At 38.1% G+C, this 23,415-nt stretch overlaps 1 protein-coding gene across 3 annotated transcripts; it reads left to right on the top strand.

The window, feature by feature from the left end:
• The first annotated feature begins 2,602 nt into the window (after positions 1 to 2,602).
• On the top strand, positions 2,603 to 7,627 carry LOC107222654 (multiple epidermal growth factor-like domains protein 11). Of its 3 annotated transcripts, none has more exons than XM_046737155.1 (6): positions 2,603 to 2,755; positions 3,392 to 3,485; positions 3,578 to 5,970; positions 6,833 to 7,002; positions 7,129 to 7,269; positions 7,463 to 7,627. In XM_046737155.1, exons 1-6 carry the CDS (start codon positions 2,649 to 2,651, stop codon positions 7,522 to 7,524), a joined length of 2,967 nt encoding a protein of 988 aa, XP_046593111.1. In that variant the 5' UTR covers positions 2,603 to 2,648; the 3' UTR covers positions 7,525 to 7,627. The 3 variants fall into 3 exon arrangements, with proteins under 3 accessions (XP_046593111.1, XP_015517589.2, XP_046593110.1); XM_015662103.2 differs by having other exon boundaries at positions 7,129 to 7,281; XM_046737154.1 differs by having other exon boundaries at positions 7,129 to 7,281; positions 7,443 to 7,627.
• Positions 7,628 to 23,415: the final 15,788 nt, after the last annotated feature.

Here is a 23,415-nt window from a genome sequence, read left to right as displayed (position 1 = left end):
AAAGTCAAAATCATGCTGTTTTACCAACATTCTAATTTTCATTCCCTACCTACGGTCAAGGTGTAGCGGAGACGCAAACCCTTCTCTCTCTTCAACGTTTCTCGTGCGAGCATCCTGCCGATCTGAGAAATGTTCTGATTAACCTTAGGCGGCTTCGTGATATCAAATACCCTAAATTAGTCAATTTATAGTTCCGACAACTGTTTTCGTTAATTTGGATGCCGGCGTGATATCAAAAACTCTACATTCTTTTCCCAAAATCGTGTCATTTCTCACCTCACGATTAGTACTGAGTAAATCCAAAGGGGTTAGCCTTACTTGTATGAACAAAAAATTCTTCGTCCCAGAATCTATTTGAATAATTCTTTATAGACTAATTGGACCCTTAGGATTACGAAAAACAATAGCAAATGGCCAACAGTTGAGGAAGTACAAGAATAGTTCGGTAAAAATTTTTTCTCTATTCATTTCAAAAGAGATTACGTAAAATATAGACAATACAATCCATGCATCGTACATCGTATCCTGCAAAGGCGTGTTGCACGTGCGCGCAGGCCGAAGATCAAACTATATCTCGAGACTGTGATAAAAATATCTTATATAACATTTTTCATATTCTGCTGAAGATAATGTTTACTGCACACATATTTCCACACAGAGTAATTAGATATTTTACGTAATGTTTATTAAAATTTCTGTAGTCCTCTTTGTGCTTCACTTCAATTCTGTTTGTCAATCTGTTAAATCACTACACGCTGACAACCGAATACTTTTCCTAGAATCAAGGTACATTGAAATTTGGGATTTTTCTTCCCCACCTTTCCGAGAGCCTAACGCAAATTCAATGTATTTCGGCCGTAACCTTTGATTCGTTGTTCACAAGATGAACCTTGCTTTGTTTGCTAGTTCTGCTGACGATTCGGACTCTCAGAAATGCAAAACGGGCATCTAGATCAGCAAAGGACCAACAGCTGAAGGAAGACTAAGAAAGTTCCTCGTTGTTTGGCTGTTGCTCTGGGTCCGTTGCTCGCAACGTATTCGGGCTGCACCGAATCGATTTTTATCGCAAAAATCCGTCGGTATAGTGCATTATAGATTTAATACCAGCATTTTTCAAAATCGTCGAAACTTTTATCAAAAATCCAAAGGGGTTAGCTTTACTTTTTTATTGGGCAATAATTTTCAGCAATCAGATCCATTCCAAATAATATTGATGATGGCAACAACAACAGTGACAACAACTACAATTATTATTCTTATTATGATTTTTATACTGGGTGCTTATGTTAACCTTGGACATACTTCTAGAGTGTTTAAGGGCTGCCTAGGCAAGCATTTTGAGGCAAAACACCCATGGTCGGCAACTGATCCTAACGGCTGTCGAGAGCTTTGAAGGATTTGGTACCGCGCGCTTGTTCGTAGTGTAATGAATCAGATGTGACTACTTTCGACACAATGTTTACTCAGCCGTAGATAACAGTATGAAATTCTTATGTGAAGTCAACAAAACAATAAACATGGCAATAAAATAATAACAAAACAATTTTCGGTGCTTATGAAGAAAATTTGAAAAAGTTATGGAAAACGAAACGCCCAAATGCACAGTGTATTAAAAAATCATTTGATTTCGATAAAACCTTATGTTACACGATTTTTTGGGTCACTGATTACGAATCTGAAGTCAACATTCGAAAATTCAAAATGGCGGAACCGATATGGCGAATTGACAAACAGAAGAGCAAAGAAAAGTGTTGAAAAAGTTGTCTAAAATTTTTTGGTGTGTATTAAGTTAGTCTAAAAATTGGCATCTGGATTATCATGGTAGACTAGCAGAAAATGCTTTTGTCGTGGAAAAGTACGAATCTCGACCTGGTGTTTACATGTACTATTTTTGGAATAAGTAAATAAATGAATATTACATGTTTTCAGAATTAGAAATATTTCAGGGCCCAAGTGGAACCAAAAATTCTGCAGTTGTTACCAAAATAGTAGTTTAATAAATACAAAGCTGGAGAAAAAAAAATGTGGAACGCTGGGGGTCCCAGCATAAATTGCAGGGTTATAGATCTAAACAGACTTTGACCAGTTATTCTAGAGAGCGAACGGAAACTCGCTGATGACTAAAGACACAGTATAAAGATTACCAATGAGTTGTTGTCTGCGCACAGGCTACGAACACTTGCCCTAGATATTAGAGCGGATATCCATTGAGCTCTACTTTTTTCATAATTTTTTTTTTTCAGATGTATTTTTGTTTCGGATCTTAGATCAGGTATCGGCTGTCCACACAATGGGCTTGAATAAGATCTCAGTACTTATGGCTGACGAAGAATCAGCCAAGACTGCTATTGAACACAAATCGATCATGTAGATCGGCATGATGACCCGAAAGAAACACTAGTTTTTTACGATAGTAGCTAAAAAATGTTATAAAGTTTTCAATTTTTCTGTTGACTCAATTTTTTGCAGTGTAATTACTCATGCGGGTATTTGAGAATATGCGCTAAAGCCTGCGTCCGGCTTTTTTGATACTGGCATCTCCGCGACAGGACAGATAAGGCCAGATCAAATGAAGCCCTGTCAGTCTCAATGCTCATCTTCAGTTGGAAGTAATTCTCGAAGCTGTTGAGTGAAATGAAAGAACTGCGATGACAGTACGGGTTAGTTTTTGTATACTAGCAATGCTAGTTGCTCTTATTCCGCAGGTGTATTCATTAAGCGGGGGCAATAATGCAGTGTGTCGTACTTCGGAAAGGTAAGATGTATTACCATATCAAATATGACTCTGTAATTGTCAAAGATTAGCTTCTCACTCTCCCGTAGTTGCCGTACATGAATTCAGAACTGGCAAAATGGTGGGCTTTAAGCAGGTTCATCGTCCGCGAAATACGCTTGATCTTATATTCGGTTCATTTGGTTCAAAAGAAAAATTCAATTTCAGCATTCGAGAAGATGTTTCAAAAAAAGAAGTCATTTCTTAGTCGAGAAAATCAATTCAACCTATGGGCAAAAGTGAAAAAATGAATAATGGTGATAAAATTTCCGAATAAATCATAGCAAGTGTGACGAGTACCGTAAAATCAATGAGAGAATTTTCGAAAATTGAGGAAACTTGTTTTGAAGATATCAAAGTTTCAAAACACTTGGTATGTATTCTCATTGGGAGAAGCTTCTTCGATTACGGCACAAGTTCTGACAATGAGTTGAGTTTACTTGCAAATGATCTCTTTCAAAATTCATGAAACTTCAACGTCAACTTGTTCTTATTAAGATTCATTAACAAATGGGTTTTTGAAAATTTTTTCACCATATTTGCTTGAAGCGAGAAACCTTCTGTGACTGCGTTGAACACACGGTTCATAATATTGTAATCACGTTGTTCTTTTCACAGTCGATGGGCGACTCGTTCGGTTTCATACAGTGAGTCCTACAGAGGATGTTTTTTATGGACTTGTACGAAGTATCGAACGAAGTGGAAAACTGAGGTGAGACCAGCTTTCAATTATGGCAATGTTTCTGATTAAACTAACCTTTCCAAAAAATTCTAGTCAACTATGTATTTCTTTGTCTATCGCAGTGGTATCGGGCATGGAGTTCAAGGGAAACGTGCTGCTCAGGTTATTCACAAAGGTGGGGTGATTGTAAGCCGATCTGTTACACAACTTGTGAGAATGGCTACTGTGCAAAACCGTACACATGTGCGTGTGATTATGGATATCAGTTAGTTGACAACAAGTGTATTCCGGTGTGCAATAAGCCTTGCGTACATGGAAAGTGCGTCAGGCCAAATACTTGCATCTGTGATTTTGGCTACAAATTGAAGACCGACAAACACACATGCGAGCCGGAGTGTCCCTCTGGTTGTGAAAATGGATGGTGCGAGAAACCGAACGTCTGTGCATGTCATTCCGACTATCAAAGGAACAACGAAAACAAGTGTGAACCAGTGTGTAAAGAAGGTTGCGTTAACGGATACTGTGTAAGCCCCGAGGTCTGCTCCTGCAACAACGGCTTCCAGGTATCTCGAAACAACACCTTTGTCTGCGAACCAACATGCAGTAAGCCTTGCATATTTGGAAAATGCACAGCACCCGAAATATGCACCTGTGATGGTGGCTACGAATCGAGATTGGACGATAACGTGTGTGAACCTGTTTGTTCTTCTGGATGTGAACACGGATGGTGTGAAAGACCGAACATATGTGCCTGTCATTTGGGATACGAGATAACTGATATGAATACGTGTAAGCCCACTTGTAAAGAAGGTTGCGTTAACGGATACTGTGTAATCCCCGAGGTCTGTGCCTGCAACGAGGGTTTTGAGCTATCCCAGAACGATTCTTCCGTATGTGAGCCTAAGTGCAGTGAGCCCTGTATATTCGGGTACTGTTCAGCTCCTGACACGTGTACTTGCAACAATGGCTACATACCTACTTTGAATAAATTTGTATGCCAACCAGCATGCGAATCTTCTTGTGATCACGGTTGGTGTGAGGCACCAAATCTCTGTGGCTGTAATGTTGGTTATGAACGAAATGAGAACAACGAGTGCCTTCCAGTGTGCCAACTGCCGTGTAAAAATGGGATATGTGTAGCACCTGACATCTGTGCTTGTGAGCCTGGCTTTCGGTTGTCCCAGGATGATCAATTCGCCTGCGAGCCCAAGTGTAATGAAGCATGCATATTCGGGCGCTGTACTGCACCTGACACGTGTACTTGCAACGATGGATACGGATTAGGTTTGAGCAAATTCGTTTGTGAACCGATATGTACGACATCTTGTGATCACGGTTGGTGCCTCGAGCCAAACGTCTGTGGATGTGACTCTGGATATGAGAGAAGTGAAGATAACGAATGTCTTCCGGTGTGCAAGAGTTTGTGCGTGAACGGAAAGTGTGTGGAACCAGATACCTGCGTCTGCAATGACGGCTTCGAAGAATCCCGAAATGACACCTTCGTCTGCGAGCCAAGATGCAGTGAGCCCTGCACATTTGGAAATTGCACAGCCCCTGAGACTTGCACTTGTTTTGAGGACTATCGATTAGGAGCCGACAATTACACTTGCGAACCAATTTGTTACGAACCATGTGAAAATGGGTACTGTGTTGAGCCAAACGTCTGCGGGTGTAACCCTGGGTACATTAAGACCAGTGCTAACAAGTGCGATCCGATCTGCGAGAGGCCTTGCGTCAACGGAAAATGCACTGCTCCCGATAACTGCACTTGCAACGAAGGCTTCCATCGCTCCCAAAATGACGATGACTTCACCTGCGATCCTATCTGCAATGAGACCTGCATTTTCGGAAGCTGTACAGCCCCCAACACGTGTTCCTGCGACGAAGGCTACAAGCTTACCCCCCAGTCAATATACGTTTGCAAACCAATATGTCCCAGCGATTGCGATCACGGCAAGTGCGTGGCACCAAACTCTTGCGATTGCGACACTGGTTATATCGGGTACCTGGAACTTGTGTCAAATACGTCAATGTGTAAGCCTTGGTGCGATGATATTTGCACTAACGGGACATGCACCGCACCCTACACGTGCACCTGCGACCCTGGCTTTGAGTATAACTCGAATACAACAGACTGCGACCCGGTATGTAACGATCCTTGTGTTAATGGATTCTGCGAGAGTCCGGGAACCTGTAGTTGCCTCGAGGGGTATACCGATTCCACGGAAAGCTCGAGTATCTGTGAACCAATCTGCCAAAGCTGCGTGCATGGAACCTGTGTGGCGCCTAACGAATGCGTTTGCAATGACGGATTTGAAAGTAGTAAGTCGGAGAATGGAACATGCGAGCCCACTTGCAAGCCTGGGTGCGTTCACGGATTATGCACTGTCCAAGGATGCAACTGCTCGTATGGCTGGGATGGAGATTTCTGTAACAAACCATCACTGTGTATTATCAATGAATTCACTCAGGTTTCTACCACTTCCTACCCTGTAGCTTCGACTGAAGCAGTCAGGTGAGCATCATGTTTATAACAAACAGTTAATACACTTCCGAACAATGGAAAAAAATCAAGCCCATAGAAGAAAAGTTTCTCAATTTCACAGCTGCAGTTTCATTAAAAATTTCATCCAAATTAAAGTATGACGTTGAAACTAGTTCCGAAAATCTCCGAGACCGGTGATTTTTGCCCAAAATCTATTCAACCAAGATTTCTTTTTCCAAAATAACGGGAACAACCAAAAATTCATGAACTGGTCCTTCGTGGTATGTTCGATGTTTTTTCTGTGTTGTCTATTTTGATTTCACGTATCTATAAATCTTTGTGGAATACGATAGCGCCTGGCCAGATGGATAATATTAACTTCGCGCAATTATCGGCTAAAGTGTAGAACCCATACTATGATTTCAATTTTTGATGAGTTTACTGCTTTGGACAGATTATTTTACACTTTTCTTTGCGTAGCAGTTCACCTGAAACGTGTAAAACATTTTTATGACAACTCTATTTTATTCACTCAAAATAACACTTAAAAGAGTTGCTAGTGATTGCCACCAGACAAAAGTTACGAATTTTTTGTTCTCGGTACGTCAGAATACTCTGACATACTAAAGCGATGCCTGAGACATCTAAAAATCCCAACTTTCATTACAATTTCATTAGTATTCTGCATTTTTAGCGTCGTGTGATTCATTAAAAAATATCGAAATCAAATTTGAAATCAGTGGCACAGCGTTTTAAATTCATAACTTCATTGCAGAAGATGAGAAGAAATACGTGTTAACCTATGCTTCTTTGGCATATCGTACATTCTGTTACCATATTACATCGATTACGCAATGCTGAGTAAAATTATCATGTTACCGTTGTGATACAGTGTTATGACCGATCTTTGGAATTATGATTGGACCGATTATACAACCGAAAATGCTCCAGTAGAATGGCAGGGGCCCACATGTCGCTCCGAATGCATTGACCAACTCAATCGGACGTTTATCAACTTGACCTTATCTACTGCTGATGCGACGTATCATTACATTCCTATTGGTTTGTGAAGTATTCGAATACTAGTTCACTAATAATTTTGTTGTACTCAAGCTTTAGTCTTTAGCGATTGTTAATCTGTTTTCTTTTCGATTAATCAATTTGTACCCAAATCACCTATATTTTCAGACTCACCGTGTAACCTCATCGCAGAAGAGTCAATCTTTGTCGATAAATATACCATCATGATTGGAGCCGGGTCAGGAGTAACGTTGCTCATTATTGTCGTCACCGTTGTCTACGTTGTGGGAAGAAAACGGAAAGCGAAAAGTATGGCAATGCGTAAGTTCACCAATAGTCTATAAATTATACTTCTAAAAATTCACGAAAATCTGAAGAGATAAGCTCATCATTATTTCACAAGTCACGTACGAAACTCTCGCCGAATATTTCAAACGTTGAAAACCAATTATCCACAATTTTTCATCACCAATCGAAAACAGTCGATTTTCTTTGCTTTCAGATGAATCATTGGAATGCATCGGCGGCGTTTACGTTGAAGAAAATCCAATTCATCTGTGGTGAAGGAATTCTCTTACAAATGAGTGCTTACTGATTATGAATATATTTTGCTGAGATTTTTGTAGAATTCACTATGAAATATGATACACAAACTGTACTGTGAAAAGTTGATCACCTATCGAAAGTTGTTATAAATAAGTGCCAACGGTTTCATAGCAGTGTTCGTGACAAACTGAAGAAAGGTGATTAGTATTATTAGAACGGCTTATGGCTGACACGGGAAATGTCTAATATAAACGAATCAATGAGAATGAGAACGGAAATGGCTTACATTCGTGAAGCAGTTTTACACTAACTGATTCTATGAGTGGACAAAAATTTTATGAACCGGTACTTTAATCGTTACTTCACGCATCATTATCTTTATTTACTGATAGGCCTCATTATTTACTGATTGCAACCCTTGGGTGACAGCTTAAATCCGGTATCTCACCAATAATACTTTAATTACTCGAAAGCCATATTCAGACGCTTTTTTCCCTCCAAGACTTATTCATAGAATCTTTATCGACAAGTTGTGGCTTGCACCCCGTAATCACTGTACACTTCTCCGTATCCCGTGTGTGCAATAATATGATATAAGCTGTACTATTTTTGCATTTCCTTCACGTTGTTGGCGCATTTCATTATTTCCGCAGTATCCACCGCGTTGCGATAGCTACTTTATCGCCGAACTTCCGGAGTAGGATTGGAACAATTACACAACAATATGTGATCGACGGGAAGCGAGATGTTCGTATACGGTGGATATTTCCAGTAAAACTAAATGACATATTCGTCGATTAGACCTTGTGATGGTTGGTGAACGATTTGGCTGTTAAAAAAGGTTTTGTAAGGTAAGTGTACCAGTTTTTAGACTACAATAAAGGATATTTAAATCATTAGACGCGCATCTGAGAACTTTCATTTCTATACTTTATCAAGAGCATTGAAATTGAAACATTTTTATACTTTTTGAAAAATGAACCTTATTTTTTGATGACTTTCACTCTGTGAATCAATTGGAAGAATTTGATTATTTCAAAATCCAAGTGGATCAAAAACATGTTTCAGATCACCATGTCTTAAAGATATTGAATATTTTCAACATTCTAAAAAAAGTGAATGCGTTTCAGCCTGGTCCGAAAAATAACTTTACAAATTGAAGAATACGGATTAACGTATCGGATCTGAGTTGTTAAATTTTTACGGTATATCCAAGTTTACAAATGAATTTACTCCGCATGTGTAGTATTGCCTTTTTAATTTCTGAGAAAATAAATGTGTAATTCAGATAACTCCTTTTCCAATTATTATCTGAAATACCGTATTTCTCTATCGTATTCTAAAACAAGGTCTTTACCAATTGCATATTTGGAGATAGCATGTGATATGATGGGTCGCTTTGTAGACTACGTCCGGTTTATTTTTTATAATGTCAACTACTGGCGGTTGAGATAAGACCTCATCTACTACAAACTTGTCAATCTGTGTATTCATCTTTGTGATACAAAGTATGGATATTCGAAGAGTACTTATTGAGACGAAAATCGTACCAGATATGACGGAAAAAATTATTTCCAAGGTTGCAATAATTTTAAGAGAAACTAAAGTCCAATCTGTGAAACTAAAGTGAGATAAGCATTATATAGCTCAGAGTATGTCACGCTGTTCGCAAAAACTACATGATTACTACATAAAAGTTTTATAATTCTCGATTATAAACTCAGCATTTATTTCCTGCAATATGAAAAAAAATATATATAATAATATATATATATATATATATATATATATATATATATATATATATAAACTTATCACGTATATTGTATGTATACACAATATTCTAACCACAAGTCTTTTATTCGACACTTTTTTCAATGTGGATTGATAAGAGTAAAATTTAAATGACTATTCGTTCTTAGGTATTTTAGTACAATTGTTACCGATTCACAAATTTTCCCAAACTTCCTTTTTTGATTCCTCAATGAGTTGTGAACTGGTTATATCTTGCTATGTATAAGTCCGATGTGGCACTGAAATAAATTTTTTTTTAAATTTATGTTGTAATCGCAGTGACAATAAGGCGGGTTGAAAGGGGAGGGGAAGCTTGAAAAGCTCAGAATACACGTGCAAACACCGAACATAGAAGGAGAATTTAAAGACGATATATTAGTTGCATTATCTGCCAACGATATTCGAATAGCAATTACTAGATCGAAAAGAGGGAAAAAAATTTGGTTTCTTCACCATGGAGGTACTCTTGGAGGATACTGAATGCACGAAGTATTTAGGTGTCGGTAACGTAGAAAGTTGCTTGCTTGGGACGGGTAAAGCAGGGACGTACTCTGCACGCTGACTTGAACAGAGGACCGTAATTAAGTCGGTATTGTAATTATCTACTTAAAGTACTTCTGACATAGTGGTGGTGGGAAAAACGGTGGTGATCGCAATAATTTGAATCAGATGAATAATAATCACAAGATTTAGTGATCAAATTCTGTGTACTAGTGAATTACAGAATTTCGCATGAATACCAAATTACCCGATAGGCGCCACTGTAAGCCACCTTTGATCGGGTTTCTTTCTTGTTCCGCGCTGGATTCGTGTTAAGTTAGTTGTACTACAAGTATTACACCGACGTGTTTGTTATAACTACTATTATTACAAACTATTGAAACTGTTCACGAATTAATTACAGATTTTCTACGCAGAAGTGAAGTAAGAGTACAATTTCTGTACAGAACAGTGGAGTCACCATAGGTTCCGTGTGGATTCAACAGTTAATTCACAGTCTTGTAAAATTGTTGCAAAAATATATGGCTGGTTTTCAAATTACTCAAATTCATGTGAACGTTATTCATTTGCAAACTTTTTACAAATTGTTCTAGATATGCTAACTGTCCGGTTAATCGAGCTATACGGATTTAATGTTTCATTACGGATCCAACTTCGGATAGCTTGGATCAGCGTGTAAGCATTAGCTGACAGTCATTGCGTAGCAGTTCCGAGCCAATTTCGATGTAACCACCACAAATCGAAAGACGAAAATTTTCTAGACGAGACAATAAGTTACGCAATACTATAAACACCGTCAACGGTCTAATTACACCCAATTAACGTATATCTATTATCCGTTATACTCGACTCGCCCTCATATGAGGTGCCTTGGTTTCAAATTCAAGTTAACTCTCAGGTATTATTACCTACGGTATAAATATGAAACTTGCGCGAAATGAATGTGTTGTGTAATTGATGTGAGGCTGCTTCCGTTGTTATTAACACTAGTTGGTCATACTTCAGTAGAATCGAATAACGGCCACACAAGGTGAAATTTACCCCAGCTCCAAAAAAGAGGTATCCTGCTTTCAACACCGAGTTCGAAATTTTAAAAAAAAATGTCTAGGTATTGTTTAAGAATCGCAGAAAAAGCTCTCTCAGTTTTCCCGACCAAAATTGATTATTTAGATATTGTGAAACATCGGCAAAGTTAAGGTACTAAAGAACTCTACGAAGAGTTTGAAAAATGTGCGGGGTGATATTCACCCAAAGTGACCAATTAGGGTTGAAAGAAGAATCTCTGCTAACGCTTCAGCGTTGCTACAGGCTCCGCCTCCATGTGATTCTCCAATCTTTGAAATTTCTTGTGCTAATTTTTTATGTTCTCCGCTCTTTGCCCTCGGGGGAACGCAACCTGAAGTATAATTTCGTTATCGATGGTTTGAATCAGTTTGAAGAAGACCGATAAAGGATATTAACCAGCAATCAACCGATCCAACATTCCTTTCGATCGCTGTAAAGAAGAAGGATGGAGAGACTTTCCACGAGCGGATACTTTTCGGAACTAATTATCCGGGGGTTCTTGATATTTGTGCCCGAGAAAGATCGAATTCGCATGATAAAAGCTCAGGTCTCATGGGTAAACTGATGGCAGTTTTCGACGGCGAAATTTCTACTACAACGAACTCTGTTTTAATCCCCAGAGAGATGGGCCGCGAAGGTGGGGAAGCACCAGCAATGGACTATGAATTTCGTTACCAGCATGGGGTTGATCTGCTCCGAGAGTACTTAAGGGAGCCGTTACATGCCTCGGCAATCAAACTGTAATTCGGTGAAAAAATAAAAAAATAAAAGAAAAAGAAAAAAAAAAACATACTGCAGATTGGAGCCATCCGTGAAAATCATCCATAACACCGATGCCACGCGTGGATGGGAAGATTACCTTCGAGTACACAAACTGTTCGTTACAATTGTGATTAAAATGACACATTCATAGATCATTTAGCACAACGTATCGTTATACCCTGCATGATATTGCGATCAGTGTAATTTATCCAATATTTTCCAATGCCGATTTTTTTCTTTTTCGAATTGATCAATCAATACAATGCGAACTATTTTCTGCTCGACTTACATTTTTCCATCAATACACGATGTTTTTTAGTTTGATTAACTACATGCATTTCATTTCGTAATATAATTCTGAGTTTTGTGAAAAAAATTTCGTCGACCTACTCGTAAAGAAGTATCCGGCGATAAATCGTGAGCCACCATTGAATTCATTCTCAGCTCCGGGTAGTTCTCTTATGATGTGTACCTAAGTATATAAAGGTGTATATATTCTTCTGTGTCTTCGTAAAGCGATGATCCGGGCTGACAGAGCTAACACCTAGTCAGTTAAATTTAGTGCTGAGGTGACAAACGTTGAAAGTACGTATAAGGGTACAACGGGGACAGAAAATGTTAGAAAGAAAGGTAGAGACATAATAATAATAATAATGATAACAATAATAATGATAGTAATAATGATAATAATGAAAAGTGAACGAACATCTTTGTCAGCATTCTCTCGGATATTTTTCTCGCCTCTACTCGAGCGAACAACGCTCGAATCGTGTAAACGCTATGATTAAAAGCGGACACGAAATTAAATACAGAAATCTCAGCCGTGGTATGAAAAGGATGTAAAGAATATAAGTATGGAGATAAGAGACAAAGAGGTATGTTGGACATTACGAGAACACCTTAGTGTATAAAAGGAAAGCAATGAAAGAATAAAAAGGCGAGACAGCGGAACGGGAAGAAGCGTAAAACGAGAAGGATGCAATAAAAAGAATGGTAATCTCGAGCCCGCAGACAGACGTAAACGAGCCCCGATAATGTACACCCGACATCAAACGACTTTAATAACGCCGAGGGAAGGAGGAGGGGGGTTACACGGTTGAAATTTTTCTTAAAGAACAAAAGAATAAGTTGCGAGTTGCATACAGCTTAACGAATTAACAACAATTCTACAATTTCTGATTATCCTCGTATCTGCAGGCGCGACGAACATCAATTATTTCAATACTCTCAAAAATGTATGGAATTTTCCATGTCAGCTCTAACAATGATTTTCCCTTACCAGTTTTGATTCGCTTCACGATTATTTTATACGATTTTTAAATCTCGAGAGAGCACTGATGATTTTTTTCTGAATCTTACCTCTAACCGTTTATTTTTATGGTAATCCAGAACCATCTCAAATTAGACCTTTTTTAAAAATCTCTATGGTACTCGAAAATTTGATTTTTTGTTCCGATCATTTTGATATTCATGTAATGACAGAACAATGTTGTTTTCAATTTTTTTTTCTTTTTTTAGTACTTTCAACATTCTAAAAAAAAAAAAAAAAAAAAAAAAAAAAAAAAAAAAAAAAAAAAAAAAAAAAAACACCACGTTTCAGCGTTCTGAAAATATCTAAAAAATTACCAAAAAATTTGTGTCCTTATGTCAAAAGATTGAGAATGGCAGACAGAACATTCGGTAATTTTTTCAGCGTTTTACAAACTTTGAAACATGGTATTTTGTTTTTTCAAAACATTTGGATTGCTAAGGAAATAGAAAAAACGGTCGTTCCATCATGGGGTGAACGTCTAAATGATCGAAATTGAATGATTTTTGAGAATTTTTCGAGATTTTTAAAATTATCGACGTGGATCTGAATAACTATGAGCTTCTAACGATTGGAAGAAAAAATCTGCAAAAATCCGGGACTGTTTTGAAATCGGAGAATCATTGTAAATCATTGATCGAGTTGACACGGAAGCCCCCCAAATAGGGATCATTATCACCACAGTAAAAAATTCTTAAACCCAGAATAATCAGCGTTTTTTTTCTGGGCAAATCGTTCATTTATTCAACCTGCAAGATAGATGGAATGGTCGAATGTGCACGTGGAAAAGTTGATTGTCGCTTCGCTCGGTTGGTTTCATTGTCTTACGGTTCTTTGGTCAGCTTCGAATTATTCATCCGGCATCCTAGGGTTGGGACTGTTATCTCAGGCGGACCGGCACGCGAAATTCGCCCTTTTTATCTCTCTTCGTATACGGCACGAGAAGCGAAAAAGAAAGAAAAATATTCTGGAAAAGAGCAAAGGGCAGAAAAGAGGACAGGGGAAGGTGAAAAGGGAACAAAAATACCTCGGCACTCTTTTACGTCGGGAAATATACTCATCTTGATGCTTTGTTCAGCTCAGGAAAGCTCAAACTAAGATCTTTGCGACTCACAATCTGCATCGCAGACCGCGGTTAGTATAATAAATAGTTGGATTTAAGTGACGATGCGTTACGAGAGTTTCGGATTATTTGAACTTCTCAAAAACGTAAAAATCATTTCAAATAATATTAGATTTAATACCCTAGATTCCATTCAATCTTCTAACCACTAGTGGATGTATTTGTTTATTCAGACTCTTGACATTTTTTTTCCAGCTCTTTGAGGTTATTTTACAAAATTCTCGTACTAGCTTTCTGTATTGAAATTAATGAACACGATCGCGTTAATCAATCAATCGAAATTACGTTTTCTCGATCACTCCACAATAATATCCGAAACATAATATTATTGTTAAATAATTTTCAAATGGCAAAAAAATATAATCAATTGAATTATCATCGTAGGAAATATATTCCACTGAATAAAATATGGTTTTATACATATAAAGCCGTGAATAGATTTTTCCATTGAAAATTGTATTCAATCGGATGATAATTTCTACCGAATAAAAAAACTCGAATTGTTGTGGGTCTGATGTGCTATTTAATTGTTGTAGTCGAGCAGTACAAAATTCACTTGAACCAATTAAAAGCCAAGTAGCATAATTATTTAGACTGTTGGATGTTGCTAATGACAAAATTTTTCAGATAATCAAGATCAAACTACTCAAATACAAAACTACGATTCGACTTTATACTCGACTGATGCTTGAACGAATTTTTGGACTTTGTTTTTGACAAAAAAAAAAAAAGAAAAAAACTCATTGACAGTAAAGTTCTCACTGCAAACAATAATTACGGGCACGCATGCAGTGCCGGTTCGGACATATTATTCTAAAACCGAGATACTCACGATGGCCGATCTGCAATACTGCAGCTCAAAGCGTTACCCTGTGCCGGGCATACTGAATATTTATCAAACACGGACTAGCCAGGGATGAATATTAACACGAGAATTGAAATTAGGTAGTTACGCGCATATCCACGGGCAAATCACTGTGCAGCTAGCAGGGGGTAGAATTTCTGCATCTGGCATGTATATGGGACATATGTTTGTGTTGAATCAACCTGCACGCTTCCATACCTAGATATACCTAAATTTCCCACACAGTGGCATGTACATTAACTGCAGTGCATCGTAAGGAACTATTTTGCATGTGCAGGATCAAATCGCTACGTCTAATTGAACGGTCGCGCCTTGCCTTTGGCAACTGCATTAATTACGCGGAAGTAAAAGCAGACGAAGTCACTCGCAGTCAATTCAAACTAATCCAAAGGGATTCTCTGTCAACCTCTAATTCCTCAGAGATATGGGACGAATTGGTTGTGCATCGCCTTGACTTCATCTTCATTCGGTTTAACGTCGACGCAGGTACCAAGGATGATTTTTTCGTTTACTACTGTATTGGTGAGAAACGATTCCAATAAACTTTACAATTGCTATGTAGAATTTACAACTTTCTTCCTAAGCTTGTAATTGTTTCATTTGATTTTTTTTTTTTTTAGGAAAAAGGACAAGTCGAACCGAAGAAGTGTATTTTATCATCGAGAAATAGTATAAGTATGCCAAATTTTTCAAATGAATCAACGGAGAAAAATCTATCTTCATTCCTTCTGTGTTTTCAATTAGCTATTGAACAGCGGTAAGTGTGTGGATGACAGGAAATCTTTTTTTATTTTATGATTCAAAGTTCAAGTAGTAGCTCATTTTTCGAAGTATTTATAGAATGATGTTCATTCCGCTAAATGTGATGCATAGGAAAACGACGTAAAAATAACATCGTCAACAAGACCTAATCTGATTCTGTCGATTGTTATTTCCAGTATTTACGTCGGTTCTTTTTTTCCGTCGGTATAATTTCGTACGAATAATTATTCTTGCTGAATGCGATCTTATTAGGGAAATTGAAAAGGCGCACACCGCTTGAATCGAGCCTCTCCACGTTAATTGTTCCGATGATAAAGTGAGAGAGTCTGAAGCTCTGGCAGATTGGAAAAAATAAAGAAGACAATCAGTTGGAACTCAGCTGATTGCTCGTTTTACTCCCGTGAGATTGCTGAATAGATACCATTTTATAATGTCGCAAAAGTTTTACTAAGGCGCAGTAATATGTTCGTGGACCGTAAATTCATGCTTTGTGATTGGATCATGGAATGCTTTACGGCTATAGTTTTTCTCCCAAACTTTTTCATCAGACATATTTCATTATTCGGTGATAGAAATGATTAAATTCTAATACAAAACGCTCCACCAATTTATACAGGAATACTCTGCTGAGTAGAAACTGTAAAAAAAAGCTGAAAGAAGAGGGAGACAAAAATAAAAACTGCGCAAAGTATATTTCTGTGAAATTTCTGAAAGAATTTTTTTCGAGGCATGCCTATATTTTACAAGTATACCTGTGAAACCCTACCGTGAATATAATTCAAGAGATTGAACGCGCAACAAGGAGCACATTTTTTTGGCTTGAAAGTGAACAACCACTTGAACTAAAAAAGACAAAGAAAGTTACAAGACTTCTTAATCCCGTGAGCTTTGTTTTGTAATTCATTCAAACTCCGGAACGGTGCGAAATCCGCCGCGACGCCGTCGCCCTTCCTTTTCTAATTAGCGTAATTGTTCGAGGTTTTCAGGGCATGGCTCGACGCTATAGTCACAGAGCATGAGAAAACTTGAATGAAATAAATGAGTGGTGAGCTGATGGAAGAAATAGATAAAATACTGTGTGAAACGAATATAAGGGTAAAATTCCACGTCATCGAATCAGAGATGTCAGTTTTTTTTCTAATTAATGTAATCACTGTGATTCAAGTTTCTACTCATCTAAGGGCTCGTCCAAGATTCTTGGAAAACGCGTGGAACCTGCATCGCGCAATTTCGCACTTATGCGATCATCGTAATTGGCCGAAAAAAGACTGTTCAATTAAATGATAACAAAACAAGGAACGACAGTTCTTGAATTATACAACGGGCAGATGCGATAGGAAATCTCAGTTGTACCATAAATTAGACAGGATCCCTGATCCTTGAACGAAGAGAGAACAAGAGCGCAAACGACAGAGAGAAGAAGACGGGGAGTCCGGCAATCAGTCTCGGGGGATTTGAAAAAGGGACCAGCAACTGTTTATATCTCTGTGTATTAAATTATAGTTACCAATTTATAGCTCGTTATCTGTTGTCCTTTTATGGTTCCACGATTGGAGTTTTTCGACATCAATACAGATATAATTCGGACATATGTTTGAGTTTTAAGCAATTTCTTTAGAGCGATTGTTTATAAGGGTGCCCATCATAAAACGTAAGCTATGGTAGTCTACTGAAAACAATGAGTCTTACTAATAGATCTAACAAGTAGGTATGTGAACAAATATAATTATCCACGTTCTTAAATATTGGAATCGAAAGTCAGATGTCAGCTAAAGTTAGTGCAAGCTTGGAATTTGTCAACAGTATAGTGAAATATGATACGAAAATTTCAGTTTCTCCTGTTTCACCAAATTTTTCTGATGAATGATTTCTCATATAGATAATCGCGCTGGGTGGATGTGTGGTAGGTATATGAATACTGAAAATGTAGGCATACAGGGTGTTTCCAACTAAATGCCTCGCGATGATGGGTTGCACACCACCAAGGGGTGAAAATATCGGTAAAACAGGGCTACCAAGTCATAATCACTTTAGTCAGCTCAGGGAACATAATCACTTTAACGTAATTCCAGAACGCTTCATGGAATGGACGCTTCAGCATAGATTGTAAACAACGAAAAAACTGCTTTGTCAAATCCCAACAATTTGGCGACACGGGCAGATTCAACTCTCTCCCGAGTACTTTTGAACGAGTTACCTACCGATAACTCGTACCGGTATGTATTTCCCTCGGTGGTAGGTAACCCAACATACTGTGGCGTTTACTTGGAAACACCCTGTTTGACTGATGCAACATTCCTAAACTGAAAGAGAAAATTTAATCCAATCCAACGGTTACAAGTCTAGCTCTGATTGAAATTGCCCGAGAATTTGAACTCTGACACAATGAATCTGTCAGGAATTAATATTTTTTTAAAGTCAAATTCAAAGAGCACTTTTTCACCGAGAGTTTGGAAACGAATTTATAAGGATTCCCTATTGGAATATAAAAAAAAAACGAATATATCCTTTTAGACGACCCTACTGCGAGCACCAGAGTGACATCGCCTCTTACCCCCGACTTTTCGAAATACGGTTTTAGCATCCATTCTTGTATTAACAACGTTGGGAGATAACCCGGAGGTTCCTTCGGCATCAGGCACCCCTCATAGGTCGCTCGCTTTCGTTACAGTGGCTCTTTCAACGCTGAACTTCCGAAAAGAGAAGTAATTGGGTTAGAGAGTGGTTCATGGGAGTGTCGTGCGCCTGGAGAGTAGGCAGCAAAGTTGCCGGGTGCGCCGAAGGGGGAAAAGCTGCGTTTCCAGGGGCGTTTGGCACGTGACGCGTCACACTCGGCGGCGATCCCCGACCACGATAATCGTGGTGGTGTTCGTGGCGACACGGTGGTGCTGCTGTGGCAGTCGCGGGTGAATTTCGTGATTGCAGGGACTACGGCGGTGTGCATTAATGCGCGCCATGCCACTCCCGCCGACCTTCGCCCTCCTCGTTCCTTTCGCTTGGATCAACCACTCGGCGTCCTGCACCGAGCCTAACCAGATCCACTTGCCTAGAAACACTCCCGTTTTCCTCCTTTGGATTGCACAGCTCGTTTCACAAAGCAAGGAAACCGCGTGTACAGTCACATTCGTTAGGCTTCAACCTTTTTGCCCAAGTTTCATTAGCTCAACAGACCGAAAGATTGATTAGATGAAACGGAGGTCTGGCTTATGACATTCACTGCACTTCGTAAAAATTCGAACACCCCTTTCGACTCAAATTCACTCCACTAGAGTTCGTGAAGTTTTGTAAGTTTTCATTGGGAGTGACTCTTTGTGACACTTTGGAGAATTCCGCAATATTTCAAAGAACTTCATGAAACTTTACAGAATTTTACAGGTTTCGATGTATTTTTTCAAGACTGTGCAACGATTTTTTAAAATCAGAATTCTGATATCCATTGTCTTTGGATTTTGAGCATGATTAACTTCTCTGAAAGATCCGATCCATTAACCGTCGACCGTTTACGTTTGGTAAAATAATCAAGTTCCTTAAACACGCAATATATTAACTCCGGTCAAATTCATGAGAAATTTTTTCGGTTCATCAATGACTCTTGTGATGAACTAATTTTCTGATGATTTTTTGCTTCATTAACAGTAATAACGCTGCAATAATGTTACTATGAGACCAATTTCGAAGTATGCATGATACGTATTTTTTTTTTTTCAATTCTAAACCAAAGTGACGAAAATTATTGAAACAACAACAACAACAATAATGTCTGCATTTTTCATCATATCCGAGAAAGTGTTTCACAGAAGGTGATTTCTTTCCTCAGCGGGGCAATAAAGTTAATTCTGAAACCACCGTTATGCGTCTGCAGCCTACAGAAGATATTCAATGGAAGCACCCGCATTCGCACAAAGGGCAGGGAAAACTACAAAAAACCTTGCCCAGGTGTAGCCGGACTACACTCAAACCTCAGCTTGTCAGTTCTGCGTCTCAATGATATGACCCGTCTTATATTTTTTGCAGAGTGTCGCTCAGGTTCTCCTTGATTCGCTGGGGATATCAACCTGAGTCCTTACCATTTATTATATATCACATTATTTATTTAGCTTTATTTATAGTCATGCCTGAGACTCTACCCCAAAAAATGGTACGGCTGAAGTTATATCAACGTGGAAAATGTATAAAATAATTGAACTAGAAGTCGGACTGAAATAGAGCTTCATTCTGGGAAGAATTGCTGCAATTTCGTTCTTCCAATTTCAATCCATCAACCCAATCATCCAGCCTCAACCAACGAGAACATAAAAAAATGCTGTCCACTTATCGTCATTCGGTTAAGATAACTACAGCACTTATCCAATTATCCCAGTTTGAACTGACTGATAACAGTAGTTTTTGCGCATCATTTTTGTCGTGCTTCAAGGTCAACGGACTCTGGAATGTTGCAAGGGATGAAAGGAAATACGAAGTGACATCGAGCAGTCGAGGCATTAACGTTCGAGTTGTTTAATCAGGTACACGTCCGAAAGTGGTTATCGACGGAACAGCTTATTATGACGATACTCGAGCTCCTGCTTGAGTGCCTCTAAGTGGAATTAGTACGATGTAATATACGAGTTTCTGGATAGTGCATAATGGTTGGATTTAACGAAAGTGGAACGAAGATCGATCAGCTTTGGTAAGATGGGAATATTCGTGTGATTCGTTTTAGTGAGTGACTGATGAATTTCTGTTGGACTATCACGAAATCATCGCGAGCGCTTTTAGTGGGTTGTTGAAATTTTGATAAACGATTGGGATAAAACGAACCTGAAACGATTATGTTGCAATAAGCGACTGATGTAGTACTGTGAAATCGTTACAAGATACCATTTATAAAACCATGAAGGATATTCGAATGACGTGAAGTTAAAATTTATATTATGATTTCTGATTAGTAAGCCTACATCGAAGTCACCCTTGACCTTTACCTTTATCTGGTATAACATTGCTGGGAAAATTTATTGCTGTAACGAAGTAATTTAATATTTTTATATGATTTTTTTTGGACATTCATTTAAGTGTCTTTTACTAGATAAAAAGGGTCGCAACAATAACTTTTCAGGTAGTAAAAAATTTAAGAAACTTTTTCAACTTTCGATATTAGGAGCTAAAAAATTAACTGGATATAGTCAAGATATAGTACTCTTAAGAAAAATTAAGGTTTATTATCTCAGCCGAAAAAAGGTATTTATTTTTAAAAATGAAACCGAAAGTTTTTGGCCCAAAAAAGTACTCTATTTTTTCAAAGATGTGCATTTATTTGTTAAAAGAAAAGTTTATCTGACACGTAAATCGTTTGAAAAAGTAGTTTTTATAATAAATAACAATGGAAACTTGAACATGTAGATTATAAATCTCAAATAACAAATAAATAAATACACAGAACTACACAAAAAAGTTCGGATAGCTTAAAATACTAGATAATAGCTTTTTCTGATAATAAACCTTGAAAAACAGTCAAAATAATTCAGGAGCAAAACACAGTTTGGTAACACAGCTGGCATCTTGGAATTGCTGACGACTCTCGTCTACTTTTCAACACTGCTACAGTTGGACTCACCCGAATGACGCTTGAGGGAAGCGGTACATGTCATCAGTCAACAAATGGCGTTATAAGTCCCATATTTTCAAACTTTCAAGTTACCAAAATCTCGATTAGAAGCCCTTAAACCAAGAACGATCCCAAGGTGACAGCCAAAGGTCAAGATTCACGATATTTAAAAACTTTGTAATGTACTAACGCACGTGATGTATAGAAAATATATAATACTTGTTCATCAAACCTGTGAACACAGTTAAAATTCGCAATGATGTTTTGTCGTCGAGATGAAATTCGATTCGATAACTGCATTCGGAGTGTCCCTGGGAAAACAACCGAGGGTACAAATATTAGTTTAGTGCTTGTCGGAAGGAAATCCCTCTGCAATCAGTTCCAATTCAATATTATTTACGTTGTCGTGCGACAAATCGTTTTAAGTGCTATTGTGAGCAAACGAGCTAACGCTGCCCGCGTGTGCGCAGTCATGGAGATCAAACGAATCGAATTCAATCATCGTACGTAATGTTGTCACTATTCATATTTGCTGCTGTAGCATAATCAGCTTTCAATCAATTCTTTTCAGAAGCGGATTCCAACGTTTGCTGGCGGGATTATAATTCTATACAAATTGCTCTATACTTTCAGACACTGACATTGTTATAAGATTCAGACCATTTTCCGCTGTCCGTATCACATGTATTTTCTTTCACCTTTCACCCGCAAAGCTGTGACATGCGCTTAGGAAGACACCCTCCATCCCATCTTATCGGGCTTAACAGGACTTAGCCAGGACGCTTTTTCACCGTATGATTACTCTTCGCCGTATTACGTGTCATATCCCTCGTACCACACTGGGACAATGGTCCCAACCTGAATAATGAAATGTCGTCACTGTATACCGAGGCTTAAAATATCTTATCCCTACCAACACGCGCATAATATGAGGTATACAGAATTTTGATTTCACGCTGAAATAGTTTTCACCAAATAACGCAGCTTTTTCTGGTAATGAAAAATGCATGGCAGGGTAAAAAATCGACCCAATTATATTTGCTGAATTTATTACTACGACGTGTATTTATGGAGGGAATGATTCGCAGAGTGATGAACGAGTAAGACTTGTTTTTCTTGCATCCGAGATGGCTTGCCTCGGATTTCCGTTGCGTCTCTTCGTTTGCAAAGCGATTAATTATACTCGACGACAGTGACGTTAATTAGGATAAAACGTAACACGCCTTGGTTCCTTGGTGATATCGCGACACCTCCGAGCTCGTCTTGATATTTTCCGCTGAGGTATACAGGCTGCACAACTACAACAAGATATTAATAAGTGAACAGATACCTCATACTTGGAGCCCCGAGTCTTCCATCGGCTATACAATGTATCGCTCACATTTGTTGCGTCAGACTTAGTAAGTAAACCGAGAGAGGCATTTGCTGTCATGTGCGAGATGTCTTGGAACTACGTACAGAAATGTCTAACAGTTTAAATGAATGACAAACAATCATTTAATCGATTATTTTTTCAACATCTCAAACGTAGCTCAAGATTTTTTCATACCATGATGAAATTCGAAGAAAATATTCTAAGACGAATCGTACGTTCTCTGTCCTTTCAACAACACGTTACCATTCGAATTTATGCAATTAAAAGCTTTAAAATATGGTAGTTCTGGAACGGGATCAGTAAATTATCCAATTTTACTTGTAAAATATTTAGATTATTTCGCAATGATATGAATGTGAGCAGATCGCATCGATTCGTACATCGAATGTTTACTTATTCGTGTCTGAATCTGATTAGATATCAAAATAAGTCGTGATTCTTTTTCTTTATATACATATGTATATTTGACTCTCGAAAAGCAGCTAAAAAATTAATGAAAAGTAATTAGGGCAATTAGAAATGAAGCGAAAATACTATCGTCAACTGTTAAAAACTGATTTGAACCCCAGTGTAACATGAAAATACAACGACATACCATGAAAACTATGTTCACAAACCATCTATCACCTTTACGGTAACTGAATAATTTTTAACGGTGTTTACTTTCTACAGACAAGAAGTTATTTTTGACTTCCTGAAAATGTTGTGCAAATAATCTGGCTAGTCACAAATATTTAGTCAAATTGATTGAAATACAAACTTTGCACAT

Source organism: Neodiprion lecontei, chromosome 4 (assembly GCF_021901455.1).
Source record: "Neodiprion lecontei isolate iyNeoLeco1 chromosome 4, iyNeoLeco1.1, whole genome shotgun sequence".
Lineage (NCBI taxonomy): Eukaryota > Metazoa > Arthropoda > Insecta > Hymenoptera > Diprionidae > Neodiprion > Neodiprion lecontei.
This window is presented reverse-complemented; position numbering and strand designations above follow the sequence as displayed.

Coding starts and splice junctions, on each gene's coding strand:
- LOC107222654 (XM_046737154.1), top strand. CDS start 2,649: ATGACAGTACGGGTTAGTTTTTGTATACTAGCAATGCTAGTTGCTCTT. Junction 3,486..3,577: donor GAACGAAGTGGAAAACTGAG/GTGAGACCAGCT, acceptor TGTCTATCGCAG/TGGTATCGGGCATGGAGTTC. Junction 7,003..7,128: donor GTATCATTACATTCCTATTG/GTTTGTGAAGTA, acceptor CTATATTTTCAG/ACTCACCGTGTAACCTCATC.